The following is an 18,940-nucleotide window of genomic DNA, read 5'->3' on the forward strand; positions in this document are numbered from 1 at the left end:
GGTTCGCACGGACCATGCGGCTCTCCAATACGCTATGCGGGTGGCGCAGCCATCCGGCCAATTGTCCCGATGGTTGGAGGTCCTTCAGGACTACCAATTCACGACGATTTACCGCAAGGGGTTGCGCCACTCGAATGCGGATGCATTGTCGCGGTTGCCGCCGCGTACGGAATGCGCATGTCTGTTAGGATCGGCGCGGTGTAAACCCTCTGTCGCTGTCCCCGCGGAAGTTGTGCTCGCCGCCACGGATACTACGGGGGTCGACGCTCCCACGGGGAGGGACTCGCTGTTAGCGTTGCCTCTCATCGAGTGGGGCCGTCTGCAAATGTCCGACAGCTCCCTACTCACGCTATGTCGGAAGGTTGACGATCCCGAGGGAGGGGAAACGCGGGTCGGTTCCTGGGTGTGCAGACAGGGCCTTTTGATGAGGTGGGACAACATGTCCCGGCGTCACGTGCTCGTGGTGCCGTTTGCTATGCGGGGTAGGGTCGTCCTGGCTGCCCATGAACGACTCATGCACCTGGGGTTTCACAAAACGCTCGCCCTCATTCAGCGAGACTACTATTGGCCGGGGATGGGCAACGACGTGGCGAACATTCTTAAGGGATGTGTAGGGTGCGCCCAAAGAAAACCACCACCAATAGCGGCTAATCCACCGCTGCAATCCATTCAGGTTTCGCGCACGAACGAATTGGTCGCGCTAGACATCTTGGGGCCCTTTCCCGTTACACCTCGGGGAAATAAGTTCCTGCTGGTTGGCGTAGAGTACTTCACCCGCTGGCCCATGGCATGGCCACTCGCCAACCAGTCGGCTGCGGCAGTGGCGGACGCCTTTGTCCAAGGTTATGTTTAGGACAAAGGCGCCCCCGAACGCTTGCTGACGGATCAAGGAAAACATTTTTCGAGCATTTTGTTGCGCGAGGTGTGCGACCTGTTGGGTACAAAGAAAGTACGTACCTCCCCGTACCACCCGCAGACTGACGGTATGGTTGAACGTCTGAACAGGACGATTACGTCTATGCTGTGCCAACAGGTATGCGACGACCAGGTGGATTGGGACTTACAGGTACCGGGGGTACTTGCGGCCTATCGAATGGCCCCTCATGCGGCGACGGGTTTTCTCCATTTTTTCTGATGTATGGGCGGGAGGCTGATCCGGCCATGGACGTCCAACTGGGGATTTCCCAGCAAAATCTAAATTGGCAGACCATATCAAGTTTAATATCGCCAAATTGGCTGAAGCGCGAGAGGCTGCGAGATTGAATTCGCGGTCTCGGCAGATCGCGAACGAGCGATTGCATGGACGGAAGGTGCATACGCACGATTGGGAACCGGGCGATAAGGCCTGGCTGCATTGTCCACACGCACCGTTGGCTACGTCCCCCAAACTGTTGAGACCATGGAGGGGACCGGTGGAAATTGTGCGGGTTGCACGACCCCAGAGTATACAGATTAAATTGGGAAGACGCCGTTGGTACGTGCACCCCTCCCGACTGAAACCCTACGCGGCGCCGCGTGACCCCGTTTCGTGCCGTGACGACCGGGCGTGTGATGTGTCCGTCGACTCGGGGAGGGATGTGTCGCAGGCTGATCCTCACGTGTCTCCCACTGACCCACCCCCAGGTGTCTCGGACCTGACGGCTGTTGACCGTTGGGAAGCGGAACCCCGCGGCTCGCGCAGAGCCCCGAGGCCTGGCCCGTGCCTTCCTGAACTGCCGGCATCACCGGATGGCCAACCGCGTCTGGTGCCGTACGACGGACCGGCAAGGCGGACTCGGGCTAGGACGCAACACTTTTCATGAAAAAAAAAAAATTTTTTAATTTTTTTGTTCAAAACCCGACCTCGCCGTTGTGTCCCCCCCTCTGCTGGGGAAATGTCCCGTTCAAGGGACCCTCGGACATATTGGGACGCTGCACGAGTCGGAGAGAAAGGAAGAGAAAAAGAATAAAGACATTTTTTTTTATTGCTCCTTCTGCATACACATTGTCGTTGCCACTCGCCGGATTGTACATATTGTTCTTGCTGTGGGTGTGGCGGTTGCTGGTTTTTTGCGGATAGCGGTGTTCATGTTGTGTTGTTGTGTTTTTGTTGTTATGTTACGGGGCACACATAAGGGGGAGGGGGTGTTGTATATTTTGTTAGCAGCCGGGTCGGCTGCGAGCTATGTGGTAGGGGGTGATGTAGTGGTGGTGTTGACGTGCGCCGACAGTGATGGATCACGGGGCGCGGGGTTGGGCACGCGATGTGGGCGTGGTATGAACGCGCACGCCGGTGGTGAGGCGCGCTGATACAATCGGGGAAAAGAGGATCGTAGCCAGCGCGCGCAGTGATTGGTCAATAAGATGGGTGCTCTCAGCGACGTCCGCAGGAGGGGTATAAAGGGAGACGCGCGAGAGCACTCGTGGTCAGTGTTAACCAGTTGAAGACCGAAGACGGAGTGGAGGAGGTAGTGGCCCGAGACCCCTAGTCCCGCTGTCCTTGTCGGGACCGGGGCCCTGTGTGGCTCGGAGCCGAGACTGGGGAACCCGTAGTCCGACGCCCGCGTGGGTCGGGACGGTGGTACCCAGAGCCGAGACGGACACCCCAGCCGGGTGTGTTCCGGAAGGCTACGGGGCGTAAGAGCCCGTGTCAGTATAGCTGAGTGGGTGTTAGTCACCCGAGTAGCTGAGTGGGTGTTAGTCACCCGAGTAGCTGAGTGGGTGTTAGTCACCCGAGTAGCTGAGTGGGTGTTAGTCACCCGAGTAGCTGAGTGGGTGTTAGTCACCCGAGTAGCTGAGTGGGTGTTAGTCACCCGTGGAGCTGAGTGGGTGTTAGTCACCCAAGGGGCTGAGTGGGTGTTAGTCACCCAAGGGGCTGGGTGAGTGTTAGTCACCCATGTAACAGTTTGGTGTCAATAAAAAGGAGTGTGCTACCCGTGAAGACGTCTCCCGCCGAGTTACTACTTTACATACGCACACACGCACACAGACGCGGAGTCGTTGATGCTAAACGATGCTTGAAAAACTCACTCGAGACACGGGGGAGGGCGGTTCTCTCTCACTTGTCAAATTTAGTGGCCGTTGCAGGTTTACAAAGTACTGTGCCCGTACATTCCAAACGTCCTCATCGCCACGCTCGACCCTCCCCTACAAATCCCCCCCCCCGCTACCCCCCCCCGCTCACCCCCCGCAAGTGCTCACATTTCAATGTCAATGTCAGTGCAACCCCCTAAAATTTCGCGAAAACTCACCCCGACCCTGAGACCCGGTCTCAACTCGAGACACCGACCCTGAGACTCGTTTCCACTGCCACGTCCGAGCCAAGCTAGCACGGTACAGGTGGTGTTTTTCCACTGCCACGTCCGAGCCAAGCTAGCACGGTACGGGTGGTGTTTTTCCACTGCCACGTCCGAGCCAAGCTAGCACGGTACAGGTGGTGTTTTTCCACTGCCACGTCCGAGCCAAGCTAGCACGGTACGGGTGGTGTTTTTCCACTGCCACGTCCGAGCCAAGCTAGCACGGTACAGGTGGTGTTTTTCCACTGCCACGTCCGAGCCAAGCTAGCACGGTACGGGTGGTGTTTTTCCACTGCCACGTCCGAGCCAAGCTAGCACGGTACGGGTGGTGTTTTTCCACTGCCACGTCCGAGCCAAGCTAGCACGGTACAGGTGGTGTTTTTCCACTGCCACGTCCGAGCCAAGCTAGCACGGTACAGGTGGTGTTTTTCCACTGCCACGTCCGAGCCAAGCTAGCGACCAACCGAGGCCGATCCCCGACTGCTGCTGCCGGCCACGCTCGGAGGCGGAGTCTGAAGAATCTGGCTGGGGGCCAAGCAGGGCCAGTGGGGCGGGGCTAACGACGCCATCATTCACCGCTCGCAGTCGGTCGCTACGCGGCGAGGATGCGGCGTCGTCGCTACGTCGTCATCGCTACGTCGTCATGGTGCCGTCACCACTACGTCACCTTCATCGTCGTCACGGCTACGATATCACCGCTACGTCACCTTCATGGTCGTCACGGCTACGATGTCACCGCTACGTCACCTTCATCGTCGTCACGGCTACGATGTCACCGCCACGTCACGGCGTGGTCGTCGTCACGGCTACGATGTCACCGCCACATCACGGCGTGGTCGTCGTCACGGCTACGGTGTCACAGCCACGTCACGGCGTGGTGGTTGTCGCCGTCACCGCATGGAGGCGAGTCGCTCCGCCTTGAACTTGGAGACGCGTCTGGGTGCAGCAGGAGGCTCGCCGGAGTGGGAGCCGTCACCACCCGCACCTCCTGCCCTGCCGCCATCGTCGTCGTGGTGGCGGCGCGCCGTGGCTGGCGCCGTGGCTGGCGCCGTGGCTGGCGCCGTGGCTGGCGCCGTGGCTGGCGCCGTGGCTGGCGGCGGCGACAACGGCGGAGCGCCATGGGCCGATCTCTCCGAGACAACTCCAGAAAACGCCTGCGCGGGGGGGGGGGGGGGGGGCAAGACAGCACGGGGAGACACGTAAAGACACGTGGAGACACGTGAGGGATATACGGGGATACTAGGACGTGGGGACAAGGAGACAGACAGGGAGACATGTGGAGACACGTGGAGACACGTGGAGACACGTGGAGACACATGGAGACACGTGGAGACACGTGGAGACACGTGGAGACACGTGGAGACACGTGGAGACACGTGAGGGATATACGGGGATAGTAGGACGTGGGGACAGGGAGGCAACACGGGGAGACACGTGAGGGACATGAAGATACGAGTTCAAACGGAGATGCTGACGATGCTGATGATAACAATGCTGCTACCGATGCTGATGATGCTGTTGATAATGCTGCTACCGATGCTGATGATGCTGATGATGCTGTTGATAATGCTTCTGCTGACAATGCGATTGATAACGCTGTGGCTGACGATGCTATGGATAATGCTTGTGCTGATGCTATTGATGATGCTATTGATGATGCTATTGATGATGCTATTGATGATGCTATTGATGCTGCTGCTACTGATGATGCTACTGATGATGCTATTGATAATGCTTCTGGTGCTGATGATGCTACTGATGATGCTATTGATGATGCTATTGATAATGCTTCTGCTGCTGATGATGCTATTGATAATGCTTCTGCTACTGATGATGCTATTGATAATGCTTCTGCTACTGATGATGCTATTGATAATGCTTCTGCTGCTGATGATGCTATTGATAATGCTTCTGCTACTGATGATGCTATTGATAACGCTTCTGCTGCTGATGATGCTATTGATAATGCTTCTGCTACTGATGATGCTATTGATAATGCTTCTGCTACTGATGATGCTATTGATAATGCTGCTGCTACTGATGATGCTATTGATAACGCTTACGCTACTGATGATGCTATTGATAACGCTTCTGCTGCTGATGATGCTATTGATAATGCTTCTGCTACTGATGATGCTATTGATAACGCTTCTGCTACTGATGATGCTATTGATAATGCTTCTGCTGCTGATGATGCTATTGATAATGCTTCTGCTACTGATGATGCTATTGATAACGCTTCTGCTGCTGATGATGCTATTAATAATGCTTCTGCTACTGATGATGCTATTGATAATGCTGCTGCTACTGATGATGCTATTGATAACGCTTCTGCTGCTGATGATGCTATTGATAACGCTTATGCTGATGCTATTGATAATGCTTCTGCTACTGATTATGCTATTGATAATGCTGCTGCTACTGATGATGCTATTGATAATGCTTCTGCTACTGATTATGCTATTGATAATGCTGCTGCTACTGATGCTATTGATAATGCTTCTGCTACTGATGATGCTATTGATAATGCTTCTGCTACTGATGATGCTATTGATAATGCTTCTGCTACTGATGATGCTATTGATAATGCTTCTGCTACTGATGATGCTATTGATAACGCTTACGCTACTGATGATGCTATTGATAACGCTTCTGCTGCTGATGATGCTATTGATAATGCTTCTGCTACTGATGATGCTATTGATAACGCTTCTGCTACTGATGATGCTATTGATAATGCTTCTGCTGCTGATGATGCTATTGATAATGCTTCTGCTACTGATGATGCTATTGATAACGCTTCTGCTGCTGATGATGCTATTAATAATGCTTCTGCTACTGATGATGCTATTGATAATGCTGCTGCTACTGATGATGCTATTGATAACGCTTCTGCTGCTGATGATGCTATTGATAACGCTTATGCTGATGCTATTGATAATGCTTCTGCTACTGATTATGCTATTGATAATGCTGCTGCTACTGATGATGCTATTGATAATGCTTCTGCTACTGATTATGCTATTGATAATGCTGCTGCTACTGATGCTATTGATAATGCTTCTGCTACTGATGATGCTATTGATAATGCTTCTGCTACTGATGATGCTATTGATAATGCTTCTGCTACTGATGATGCTATTGATAACGCTTCTGCTACTGATGATGCTATTGATAATGCTTCTGCTACTGATGATATTGATAACGCTGCTGCTGCAGCTGCTACTCATGCTCACATCAGGCAGTGGACATCTTGACATCTCCTCCTCCACCACCTCCTTGCTGCTGCTGTCGGTGGTGGTGGGCGACTGACTCGTGATGGATGACTCACAGGTGAAGTTGTTGTTGTTGGTGGTGGTGGAGTTGGTGGCAGTTGAGTTGTTGGTGGTGGAGTCGATGTTATTGTTGTTGCTGCTGCTGGTGACGTTATTGTTGCTGCTGCTGCTGATGACGTTATTGTTGCCGGTTGTGTTGCCATCACCCCCCTCTGAAGGATGGAAGACCGCATCTCCGGCACAACCACCACCACCGCCACCACTACCGGCGATGATGGCGCTAATGATGGAGTCGCTGATGCTGCTGCTGCCATTGCTGCTGCCGTTGTAGCTGCTGCTGCCGTTGCTGCTTCCACTGTTGCTGCTGCTGCTGCCGCCGTAGCCGCCGTAGCTGAACTCGTCGCTACCCAGGCCGTCCTCGTGGCTGCGCGACTTCAGGATGGACTTGCGTGGGCGGCGGTGGCCGCTCGCCACGTCCACAAACCACCTGCTCCGGCCGGGGCACGCACACACGCACACACACACACGCACGCACAGGCACGCACGCACACACACGCACACACACACACAGGCACACACGCACACACAGGCACGCACGCACACACGCACACACACACGCACACACAGGCACGCACACACACACACACGCACGCACGCACACACACGCACACACAGGCACGCACGCACACACGGAACCGGTTCAGATAATCGTCACTGGGTGTTGGTGGCCGTGAGCGGGAATAAATCTCGGGTCACTGGGTTCGTAGCGGAGCGGAGCGCTAACCGCTACATTACCGCTCCCCCTCCACGCATACACGAGCACAAACGGATGGACACGCGCACAGATTTACACGCACAAACACGGACACACACAACAACAACACGGCGTCTGTGCCAGGCCAGGTGCACTCCGAGGCCACGTGAAGTGTCGAAGGCTCGCCGACTCGAAGTCACGGGACACACCCAGGTGCCATGGGTTGATTGCTGTGCCAGGCTAGGTGCAGGAGGAGGTGGTCACAAGACAGACCCAGGTGCCATGGATCAACTCACTGAGATGACTGAGAGATGCACCACCTGTGCCCCCAACTCACTGCCTTTTAACCGCCCGGTGCTCCGCTCGTTGTTGTGAGCGTCGCTCCCTCTGCCCTCCGTTGTTGCTGGAGGGCGACTGCCTCCAACTGCCCAGTAGCGACCTTCACGAGCCTCCTCCACAGAGGCCGATCTTTAGACTGCTGGTACCGGTCATCGGCAAGTCCACTCAGCTCCACATCCTCCCATACCGCACCAGTCCATGTCGCGCACCCGTTGAGCTCCCTCTATCCGGCCAAACAGAAGCTGCTTGGGCAGGCGGTGGCTGGGCATGCGGGCGACGTGACCCAGCCAACGCAGCCTCGCCTCTGCCAGAGGCGCTCACCGATGTCCAGATCTCTCATGGATTTGTGAGCTCCTCACACAATCCAGCCTGCAGGTTAAACCCAGGATGGATCGTAGGCAGGCCAGCCTAAATGTTTTTAACCGGCAAAGATGTTCCATTAGGGGGGTCTACGTTTTGCAAGCGTAGAGAAGGGAGGGAATGACCGTGGCCGAGAAGACCTGAAGCTTCGTGCGGAGCGACAGACCAGGTAGCTTCCACATAGAAGCGTTACGCAACCGATGAAATTAGAATGCCGCTCGGCTGATTCGGAGGGAGACCTCTGCTGTCAAGCTGGAGCCGGTCATGAGCTCACTGCCCAAGTATGGAAAGCTTTACACTCTCTCCACAGCTGCTCTATCACACAGACACACACAGACACACACAGACACACACAGACACACACGGACACACATGGACACACACGGACACACTGACACACTGACACACGGACCTGTAGATGTCGGCCGGGGAGCGGAGAGTGGTGGTGCCGCCATTGCTACCACCGCTGTGCCTGCGCCGACGATGCTGCTGCTGCTGCTCCCTCCGCTCGCTGAACTTGAGCGTCGTGTTCCTGCCGGTGTCGATACGCACCTGGGGGGAACGCAGGGCGGATCGCTCACCCACTCGCTCACCCGCCTACTCACCAGCTCGCTCGCCCACCCACCCACTCGCGTACCCGTCCACTCACCCACTCACCCGCTCGCTCACCAACCCGCCCGCTCGCTCACCCACCCACCCACCAGCTCGCACACCCATTCGCTAACCCGCCCACTCACCCACTCACCCGCTCGCTCACCAACCCACCCGCCTGCTCACCTACTCGCTCGCTCACCCATTCACTAACCCGCCCACTCACCCACTCACCAGCTCGCTCACCAACCCACCCGCCTGCTCACCTACTCGCTCGCTCACCCATTCGCTAACCCGCCCACTCACCCACTCACCCGCTCGCTCACCAACCCACCCGCCCGCTCGCTCGCCCGCCTGCTGAATGAGTGCACTAATGAGTCACGAATGAGAATACGAGTGAGAGTAGCGTGGGCCACCTTCTTGGGTTCCGTCGTGTGGGAGAAGCGAATGGTGGGCGTCCCCTCCCACTCCGTGAGGTCGTCGCCAAGCCCCTCGCCCTCCCACGCAGACCCCTCCTGCTCCTCTCTGGGTAGACAAAGACAAAGATCCCCGTGTAGCCTCTAACAGACTCTAGGGGAAAGTGTTCCGAGCGAGTAGCAGCGCCTATGAGGGTTGACACGGCACACGAGGGGGTGGGTGGCCAGCACCACGCCCGGCCGCCTTTGTATCCCCAGTGACGATGTTGACTACGACACACCGCACCAGCTACTCAATTGAGGCCGAGTCGACCTAGGGGAGGCCCAGGATCGGATCAAATAATCGCCGTGAGCGGGAATCTAACTCGGCCCGCCGGGTTCGTAGCGTAGCGCGCTAACCAGCTGCGCCATCTCTCTCTGTGTAGAAAGAGAAACACACCCACCCTGTAATTGAGTGCATGAGTGGGTGAACGAGCGAATTAAATGGTGAGTTACCACATCTTTGAATGTGTCACTGAATGAGTCTATCGGTCTCTGTTTGTTGAGTTTATGGGACTTTGCTGTGTGATGAGTCTATGGGTCTCTATCTGGTGAGTCTATGGGTCTCTGCTGTGTGGTGAGTCTATGGGTCTCTGTTTGTTGAGTTTATGGGACTCTACTGTGTGGTGAGTCTATGGGTCTCTACTGTGTGGTGAGTCTATGGGTCTCTGTTTGTTGAGTTTATGGGACTCTACTGTGTGGTGAGTCTATGGGTCTCTGCTGTGTGATGAGTCTGTAGCTCTCTGCTGTGTGATGAGACTATGGGTCTCTGCAGTGTGATGAGTATATGGGTCTCTGCTGTGTGATGAGTCTGTAGCTCTCTGCTGTGTGGTGAGTCTATGGGTCTCTGCTGTGTGATGAGTCTATGGGTCTCTGCTGTGTGATGAGTCTATGGGTCTCTACTGTGTGATGAGTCTATGGGTCTCTGCTGTGTGATGAGTCTATGGGTCCCTACTGTGTGATGAGTCTATGGGTCTCTGCTGTGTGATGAGTCTATGGGTCTCTACTGTGTGGTGAGTCTATGGGTCTCTGCTGTGTGATGAGTCTATGGGTCTCTGCTGTGTGATGAGTCTGTGGGTCTCTGCTGTGTGATGAGACTATGGGTCTCTGCAGTGTGATGAGTCTATGGGTCTCTGCTGTGTAATGAGTCTATGGGTCTCTGCTGTGTGATGAGTCTATGGGTCTCTGCTGTGTGATGAGTCTATGGGTCTCTACTGTGTGATGAGTCTATGGGTCTCTGCTGTGTGGTGAGTCTATGGGTCTCTGCTGTGTGATGAGTCTATGGGTCTCTGCTGTGTGATGAGTCTGTGGGTCTCTGCTGTGTGATGAGTCTATGGGTCTCTGTTGTGTGATGAGTCTATGGGTCTCTACTGTGTGATGAGTCTATGGGTCGCTGCTGTGTGATGAGTCTATGGGTCTCTGCTGTGTGATGAGTCTGTGGGTCTCTGCTGTGTGATGAGACTATGGGTCTCTGCTGTGTGATGAGTCTATGGGTCTCTGCTGTGTGATGAGTCTATGGGTCTCTGCTGTGTGATGAGTCTATGGGTCTCTGCTGTGTGATGAGTCTATGGGTCTCTACTGTGTGATGAGTCTATGGGTCTCTGCTGTGTGATGAGTCTATGGGTCTCTGCTGTGTGATGAGTCTATGGGTCTCTGCTGTGTGATGAGTCTGTGGGTCTCTGCTGTGTGATGAGTCTATGGGTCTCTGCTGTGTGATGAGTCTATGGGTCTCTACTGTGTGGCGAGTCTGTGGGTCTCTGCTGTGTGATGAGTCTATGGGTCTCTGCTGTGTGATGAGTCTATGGGTCTCGGCTGTGTGATGAGTCTATGGGTCTCTGCTGTGTGATGAGTCTATGGGTCTCTGCTGTGTGATGAGTCTGTGGGTCTCTGCTGTGTGATGAGTCTATGGGTCTCTACTGTGTGGCGAGTCTGTGGGTCTGCGTGACGAATCTATGGATGTTACTCACTTAGAACTTTTGGTGGTTACCGATATGTGACGGTGGATTTGATTGGACTCTGAATCTTCCAAAATATCTCCACCACCACCAGCATTATCATCAGCAATGTCACCATCAGCAACATCATCAGCATCAGCAGGGTTGCTATCTTCTGCCCTGTTGGTAAAGATAAGGGTTTGGCATGATCATCATAGCAGCAACTATTGATAACACCACTATCATCAGCAGCAGAGGGAATGAAAATCACCACCACTACTTTCATGACTACTAACATTAAAGACAAAGATGCCCCGTGGAGCCTTAGCACATTGTTGGGGCAAGTGCTGCTAGCGAGTAGCAGCAGCAGCGCCTATGAAGGCCGGCAATGTGGCACACGAGGGGGTGGGTGGCCAGCACCATGCCCGGCCGCCTTTGTCTCCCCAGTGGAGATGTTTACGCACCGCACCAGGCACTCATTTGAGGCCGAGCCGACCTTGGGGATGCCCAGGACCTCTTCACATAATCGTCACCGGTGTTGGCCGCGAGCGGGAATCGAACTCGGGTCGCCGAGTTCGTAGCGCCAAACACCACACAACCGCTCCCCACGACCACCACCACTACCACCACCACTACCACCACCACGACCACCACCACTACCACCACCACGACCACCGCCACTACCACCGCCACTACCACCGCCACTACCACCGCCACTACCACCGCCACGACCACCACCACTACCACCGACACTACCACCGCCACGACCACCGCCACGACCACCACCACCACCATGTTGTATACTAACCCTTCTTCCAAAATTGAGATTAATAATATTTGATGATTTTTATATATTATCTTTTTACTTGTTTTTTTTTTTAAACACACCAAAGCGCAGCAAACTGCAAAACACCAGGTGTTGTTAAGTAATGAACTGGAGGAGGGCTAGGATGGCAGAATTTGCAACCTTGCTTCAAGGAAAGATAAGGCCTGATGAACGGGCACATGTCACCCGTGCAGGCGGCAGAGACAGTGGGAGTGTCAGCCAGACATAGTTAAGGCAAAAAGCCCAACCATCCTGCATGGTTTTAAAGTAACGTCAAAATTCGAAATTCAACAACAGAGTAGGCTAAAGTATCGATCCTCGCGCTCGCTCAAATTGGAGACCAGGCTGCGAGCTACATCAATGAACCATTGCCATTTGCTAATCCAATACTGAATGTTAATATTACTGAAGTCAAAACGAATTCTATGACCTCAGCACATGGGCAAATAATAGGGCAGTGTCGACTCAAAGGCAATGGAAGAAAGCAGAGGCGCCTTTGTCTAAATCACAACCACAGAAAGCCAGGAATCATCACTGATTGTGTGTTTAGGGATTCCGAGCTAGTTAGAACACGTGCACACAGGGGGGAGGTAGAAGTACGCCTTGTCCTCCTGCAGCTGAGGGAACGAAAATAAGTGGGTCAGCTCAAGGCTGTGTGCACAGGGGAGGGAGCTGATTTAAACAACCCTGCACGTCTGAACGTGAGGGGGCCTTTGACCTGAAATTAAGAATAACACTCCCAGAGCAGAAGGTTGGATGGCCACAGTGAAGAGAATAAGAGTGTTTTGTATCTCTCAAGGAGGCAGACCCAGCTGAACAACAAGGCTGCGGGGGTCACCAGAAGTTCGCGTTCGCCTAGTTAAGACAAAAAGCTCAATTATTCTGTATTGCTATTAAAGTAACGTTAAAGTCGGAATTTAACAACAGGGTAGGCTAAAGTTATTGATATTCACACCCACTCCAATTAAACCAGGCCACAAGTTACGCCTACTGAACCATCACCATCATTAAGTCAATATGAAATGTTATTTCCATACTTTAATACTTTCTATACAACTCGACCCGAAGCATATGACAATCAGAACCTTCCTAAGTTAAAATTGAATCACACCCAGACAGGAGCGAATAGTCGATATAAGGTTGAAGAGGGAAGGAAATTAAGAGCACGGCGAACTGCAAACGTAAGCAAAAAGCCGGGAACGACCAGCCCAGCAACAGCGAGTCGGGCTTCGACAGGCCATAAAAGTAGAAATAATAACTCCCGGGGTCAGGGGACACAAGAAGAAGCAGGCAGACAAAAACCAGAACTGACTCCAAGGTTCAACCGCCCTCACACACAAGGAGTGACGGAAATTAATGAGGCCTTGAGTTAACGGCGTCAGCTGGACAGCAACAACCACGGCGAGCAGAGATAGGGTGGGGCAAAGACTGCGGGGCTATGGAATGCAACTTCGTGTCAGTAAAGCCCTGACAAACAAGTTAAGTTAAAGACATCACAATACATAATATCGTACATAACATCAATGTTAACGCTATTCACCGTAAACTATATTCCGCTTATATAACCATGCAGACACCAAGGAATACGAATTCCTAGGATCAAGAAACTTACCCCTTAACCTAAGATATCGGAAATAAATTAATAGTAATAAGCATATGCATGAAAAGACAAAGTAAAACTTATGGAAAAGCCAGGATAACGGGATGAATCACCACCAGGTCGAATATAAATACATAATAAAAAAAAACCGATGTTAAACCCAGGGTCGGAGAGAAAGGGAGATCCCGGCCGTCTTTGTATCCCCGCAGCGCGGGATAGGAGTGTGTATACGCTCGGGGAAACACCTCCACTTGAGTCAAGCACCACGATGGGAAACGACAGACCTTAGGTTACATACAGAATCATAACTGTGAAATAGTAAGGGACAAATGTTAACTTAAAACTTTTTAACCATTTCTTTGTGCGCCGGGTCGGAGAGAGTGTTGCCCCTCCCTCCAGGTTGTGCAACACGAACAAAGACGCCTATGAGACGATTTGTAACGTCTGTGTTTTGGGTTCATGAAGAAGGCCAGACAAGAGATAATATTGCACCCAGACAGAGAGACGACTTCGAGGCAATTTGTAACATCTGATTGTTTGCTCGTGGGTTTTATGGAGGGAGGGTGACAACGGAATATACCGTGAGTGATGCACACAAGGACATACGGACGTACAGACACACACATGGACACACCTGCCTACGGACAGATCCTGACACAGCAAAAATCGAAAGAAGCCCCGCCTTGTGGGCGGGATCCAGGGGGATTTTTCGGCATAAAGGAAAGGATCCTGAGCATTGGAAACCAGTGCGACCAGCGGGTCGGCTCACGTGGGGGGTGCGACCAGCGGGTCGGCTCAGGAGCGAGCTCGACCGGGAGGGTCGGCTCAGGAGCGAGTGCGACCAGCGGGTCGGCTCGACTCATCTTCAGCTCGTCTGGGACTCAGCCGAGTTCGATCGGCTTACCAAAGCCGGCTCTCGGGGCTCGACTCAAGCGGCTCCCCATCTCCTCTGCAGGCGGGCAAGACCCGCTTGACAGCTCAACTCAGCCTGCGTGGGTCAACCTCTGCCGAGTCGGAGGTCTCTGCTGCCGCCGGAGTGGTGAGGGTCGCGGTTTGGCGACGAGGCTCCGTGCACTGCACGCTGCGAGCGAGTTGTGGGCGCCACCTACCGACCGGGTTCCGAACTGCGACAGCGTATCAACGGGCATCCGAACCAGTTCACCACGATGACAGGGGAGCGACTGATACGTATGACGCGCACCGCCCCCTCACCACACGACCACCAGGCGTCTGTTTGACATAAAGAATCGACTCCGAACACTGACTATTCAAGACAACTCTTACCACTCAAACACACTCGAACCCATAAGCCATCTGTGGCTGGGAAGGCATCACAACGAGACCGAGTGATGGCCATCCGTCGTTTATAAAAGTATTCGTAATTTTTATCTTTAATATTTAGCGGGCTGTACTCTTAATCGCATAAATTCCCAACAGATCCATCAATACGAACTGATTCTTGGCACCTCCTTCCGCCGAGCCACGCTCACGTGGGGAGTGGTGGCCCACCGGATCCTTATCAGGTGATCTGGTCCCCAATTAGTAAACTTGGTATAAGATAACGATCTTCGGAAAAGGAGCACCGTCGCAGGCCCTTACTCCGAGCCGTTCTGTTGTCAGATAACCTGCCGATGTATCTGTTGAGATTGATGCCTTTAAGAATAATAACTGTTTTTGATTGTGTTTTTTTTTATCGCCGTATAATCTTTCAAGTATCTTTCAGTCATAATCGCCGCACGTACTCGCATCCTCTACAGAATATTCAACTGTCCCGTGACCCAAGGTGCTAACAACGTGATAAGGGTTGCGTATGATCAATAAGGAGTGCGGTACTGCGTGAACAATATTGAGTATAATCATTCATTAACGTTAAGGTTTTCTTAGCATAGTATTTGAATATTTTAACGACTCTCTCTCTCACTAACAACCATCGCGTTATGCGGGATCCATGTGCCGTTGTCAAAGTGAAATCAGACAATCGTTGATGATACTGTATTGATGCCGTGTTGACGTTCCGGGATTGAGAGTTCGCATATTATATCATAGTTAAGGTTGAATTAGTAATAAATTGATCAATACAGAAGTGGTTGTGTGATTCTTTCCTGAAATCTATGCATAAGATCTGCTTCTGCGTTGAGATCTGAACTTGGTGACCTTAATAAACACACTAACACATACTCAGTAAATGTTAAAGCGATAACGGGGTGAATCGGGGACCTAAAATATAACCACGAATACACACTCTGGGAATGTTAAAGCGAGAATGAGACGAACCTAGACAACGATGCCGAGTTAATCTAAGTCAATCTTGCATACTTACACCACACCTGCATAACTGCATACGATTAATTGCCTTATTCCGATCGATAACCCACCCTCATCACCGAGGCGGGGTCTGGTTATCATAACGACTTGGATTATCATAATTACACCCACTCGCATAATTAATACGATTACCTCTCGAATTGGCATAATTAAAATGTGCATAATTACATAAATTAACATATTTCCGGATAATTACACATTTGGCCAAATTTCATTTAATTATTATTTTCACTGAATATTCATAACCCACATATACAACATAATAATTTCACCCACGCACGCATACAACATAACAAATTTTGATAACCAACATATACAACAACCACTACCACCACCACCACGACCACCGTCACCTGAACACTTCATCCATCGCCTCCTCCTCCCTCTCCAGCTCATCCAGCCTCGCCCAGATACGACTCATCTCCTCCGTGTCCTCTCGCTGGTGACGGGGGTCGGGAGGTGCGGCCGGGGTCTCGCGGGGAGGGGCGGGGGGGGGCCTCGAGTGGGGGCTGTGGGCCACCCGCGGCTTTCCTGCACAGACACCGCCCCAAGATGAGACTCGGGGTCCCAGGGTCAGAGACCAGGCAGCACCAGGCTCGGTGCCTCGCGCTCAACTCCGGTGTCGGGCTCGCGACCTCACCTTTCTGCCTCGGTTCATCGTTCTCCAACTCCTCCCGTATTTCCATATTCCCCCTTTCCTGACGACGGGGAAAAAAATAAAGTCAACTCTTATTTGACGACGCCGACGACGTGAAGGCTCCCCCCACCATCTCTAACCTTGTCCAGCCTTGGGAGTTATTGACGACGCTGACAAGGCCATCCTACCCCCTCACCTTGTCCAGCCCCGCGAGCTCGCTGGTGAACCTCTGACGGGACTCAACGCTCCCCTGCGCTCTGCCCAGGTCGTCGATCGTCTTCTGGACGTCTGGGGAGACACGTGGGGTGGGTGGGGGGGCGGGCAAGACAGACTCTGAAGATTTATACTGAAGGAATTCAATAAGCTCCGAAGCTCTTTGGAACAGATGTTTCAGTAGGGGCACAGGGGTAGAACATTACAACAAACACAACAAAACACAAACGCGATAGCAGTCAAAGTATAGGAAAGGCAAAAACAAATCACTTAAAATATCTACGTACAAATACCAGGCGAGACACATGGAAGTACAGTACAACGGTGACCCAGTACCACAGCCCGTCCGTCGCTCGCTCTAGCCGGAGGTTCGAGCTCGGCAAGCAGCCCCGGTGAATACTGCGGTGGTGCGTGTGTCTAGGTCGACTCAGCCTCAAATGAGTACACGTCTGTGAGGAAGAGCGTTGAAGCTCAACGGATTCCTCCAGCGTCAATAAACATTCTGATTCTGAGTAGCTGGTGCAGCGGTGTGTAGTGAACACCGCTAGCACTGGGGAGACAAAGGCGGCCGGGCGTGGTGCTGGCCACCCACCCCCTCGTGTGCCAGTGGCGGCCTTCATAGGTGCTGTGTGTGCACGTGTGTCTGTGTGTGTGCGTCTGTGTGTGTGCATCTGTCTGTGTGTGTGCATCTGTCTGTGTGTGTGCATCTGTCTGTGTGTGTGCGTGCCATCTCAGTCAGTCGACCCATGGCACCTGGGTCTGCCCCGTGACCTCCAGCCAGCGGGAGTTCGACACTTCACGTGGCCTTAACGTGCACATGGCCTGGCACAAGCGCCGTGGTGACGTCACCGCCACTTAGTGATGAATGGCGGTTGTTGCGTATGTGCGCGCGTCTGCGTCTGTCTGTGTGTCTATGTGCGTGTGTCTGTCTGCGTGTGTGTCTGTGTGTGTGTCCGTCTCTGTGTGTCTGTCTGCGTGTGTGTGTGTGTCTGTGCGTGCGTACGTTGCATGCGGTGCTCTGCGATGCCTTCCGCTTGCTTGGCCGATAACGAGGCGAACCAATTGTCTCCCAGCAGCACCGTCACCTCATTAGTCTTAATGAGGTGGCCAGGCATGAAGGCGAGGGGCCCCATGGGTACCTGTAATGACAAAGGTACCAACCTCAACGTGAACTGCCTTCAACGGACCGTTGGGGCGAGTGCTCTTAGCAGCGAGTAGCCGCACCTAAGGAGGCCGGCACAGTGGCACACGAGGAGGTGGGTGGCCAGTACCACGCCGGGTATGCGTCTGTGTGCGTGCGTGGACACGCACCATGACGCTGTAGTGCAGGCGATCGGGAAGGGTGCTGAGGCGGTCTCGCAAGACACTATAATCCATCCGAACCTTCTCCCTAACGACACGCACAACACACAGACCGGGCCTCAGGGTCTCAGTGTCTAGAGTGGAGACCGGGTCTCAGTCTCTAGAGTGGAGACCGGGTCTCAGGGTCAGAGTCTGGAGTTGACATCGGGTGTGTGCAATGAAACTTCATCTCACCAGTGCTGTATCTTGGCCCTGCAATCCGAGACCACCTGTGTTGTGCACAAGACAAATTATTACGTTGATGACCACCACCATGACGAGTGCTGCTTCCGCTGCGTTGGCGGTGGCGCACAACAACAACATCCAACTCGCAATGCTTTGACGAACGCGTTTTAGTTTCCGGTTCGCAATAACAACAATCACCATTCAGTTCATTCACACCACCTACGCATTCAAGAGTTCAACTCTCAAACATCTGTCCCGAGGGCCGATTCACCGGGTTGCCCATCCACACCACCACCACAATCACTGGGTTAAAACACCACCACCACCACCACCACAACAACAACAACAATCACTGGTTTAAAACACCACCACCACCACCACCACAATCACTGGTTTAAAACACCACCACAACAACAACAATCACTGGGTTAAAACACCACCACCACTACCACAACAACAACAATCACTGGTTTAAAACACCACCACCACAACAACAACAATCACTGGTTTAAAACACCACCACCACCACAATCACTGGTTTAAAACACCACCACCACCACCACCACCACAACAACAACAACAATCACTGGTTTAAAAACACCACCACCACCACTACCACAACAACAACAATCACTGGTTTAAAACACCACCACCACCACCACAATCACTGGTTTAAAACACCACCACCACCACCACAACAACAACAATCACTGGTTTAAAACACCACCACCACCACTACCACAACAACAACAATCACTGGTTTAAAACACCACCACCACAACAACAACAATCACTGGTTTAAAACACCACCACCACCACTACCACAACA

General features: G+C 52.9%; 1 protein-coding gene across 2 annotated transcripts in view; it reads right to left on the reverse strand.

The window, feature by feature from the left end:
- Positions 1–2,803: 2,803 nt before the first annotated feature.
- Positions 2,804–18,940, reverse strand: part of LOC133363001 (unconventional prefoldin RPB5 interactor-like) — an 18,030-nt gene continuing 1,893 nt past the window's right edge. Inside the window, exons 2-13 of one of the 2 annotated variants that reach the window (XR_009757557.1) lie at positions 18,121–18,155; positions 17,896–17,974; positions 17,588–17,723; positions 16,568–16,659; positions 16,375–16,432; positions 16,088–16,265; positions 11,017–11,163; positions 9,011–9,119; positions 8,416–8,555; positions 6,512–7,037; positions 4,105–4,429; positions 2,804–4,022 (exon numbers count right to left, since the gene is read on the reverse strand). Coding sequence is in view for 1 of the 2 variants with exons in the window: in XM_061582002.1 (XP_061437986.1) it covers positions 4,166–4,429; positions 6,512–7,037; positions 8,416–8,555; positions 9,011–9,119; positions 11,017–11,163; positions 16,088–16,265; positions 16,375–16,432; positions 16,568–16,659; positions 17,588–17,723; positions 17,896–17,974; positions 18,121–18,155 (1,764 nt within the window). In the remaining variant the exon portion in view is untranslated. Of the gene's footprint in view, positions 4,430–6,511; positions 7,038–8,415; positions 8,556–9,010; positions 9,120–11,016; positions 11,164–16,087; positions 16,266–16,374; positions 16,433–16,567; positions 16,660–17,587; positions 17,724–17,895; positions 17,975–18,120; positions 18,156–18,940 lie in introns of both variants that reach the window. The other variant, XM_061582002.1, reaches the window with a different exon arrangement.

Source organism: Lethenteron reissneri, unplaced genomic scaffold (assembly GCF_015708825.2).
Source record: "Lethenteron reissneri isolate LAM-NWPU_2019-01 unplaced genomic scaffold, ASM1570882v1 scaffold_1639, whole genome shotgun sequence".
Classification (NCBI taxonomy): domain Eukaryota; kingdom Metazoa; phylum Chordata; class Hyperoartia; order Petromyzontiformes; family Petromyzontidae; genus Lethenteron; species Lethenteron reissneri.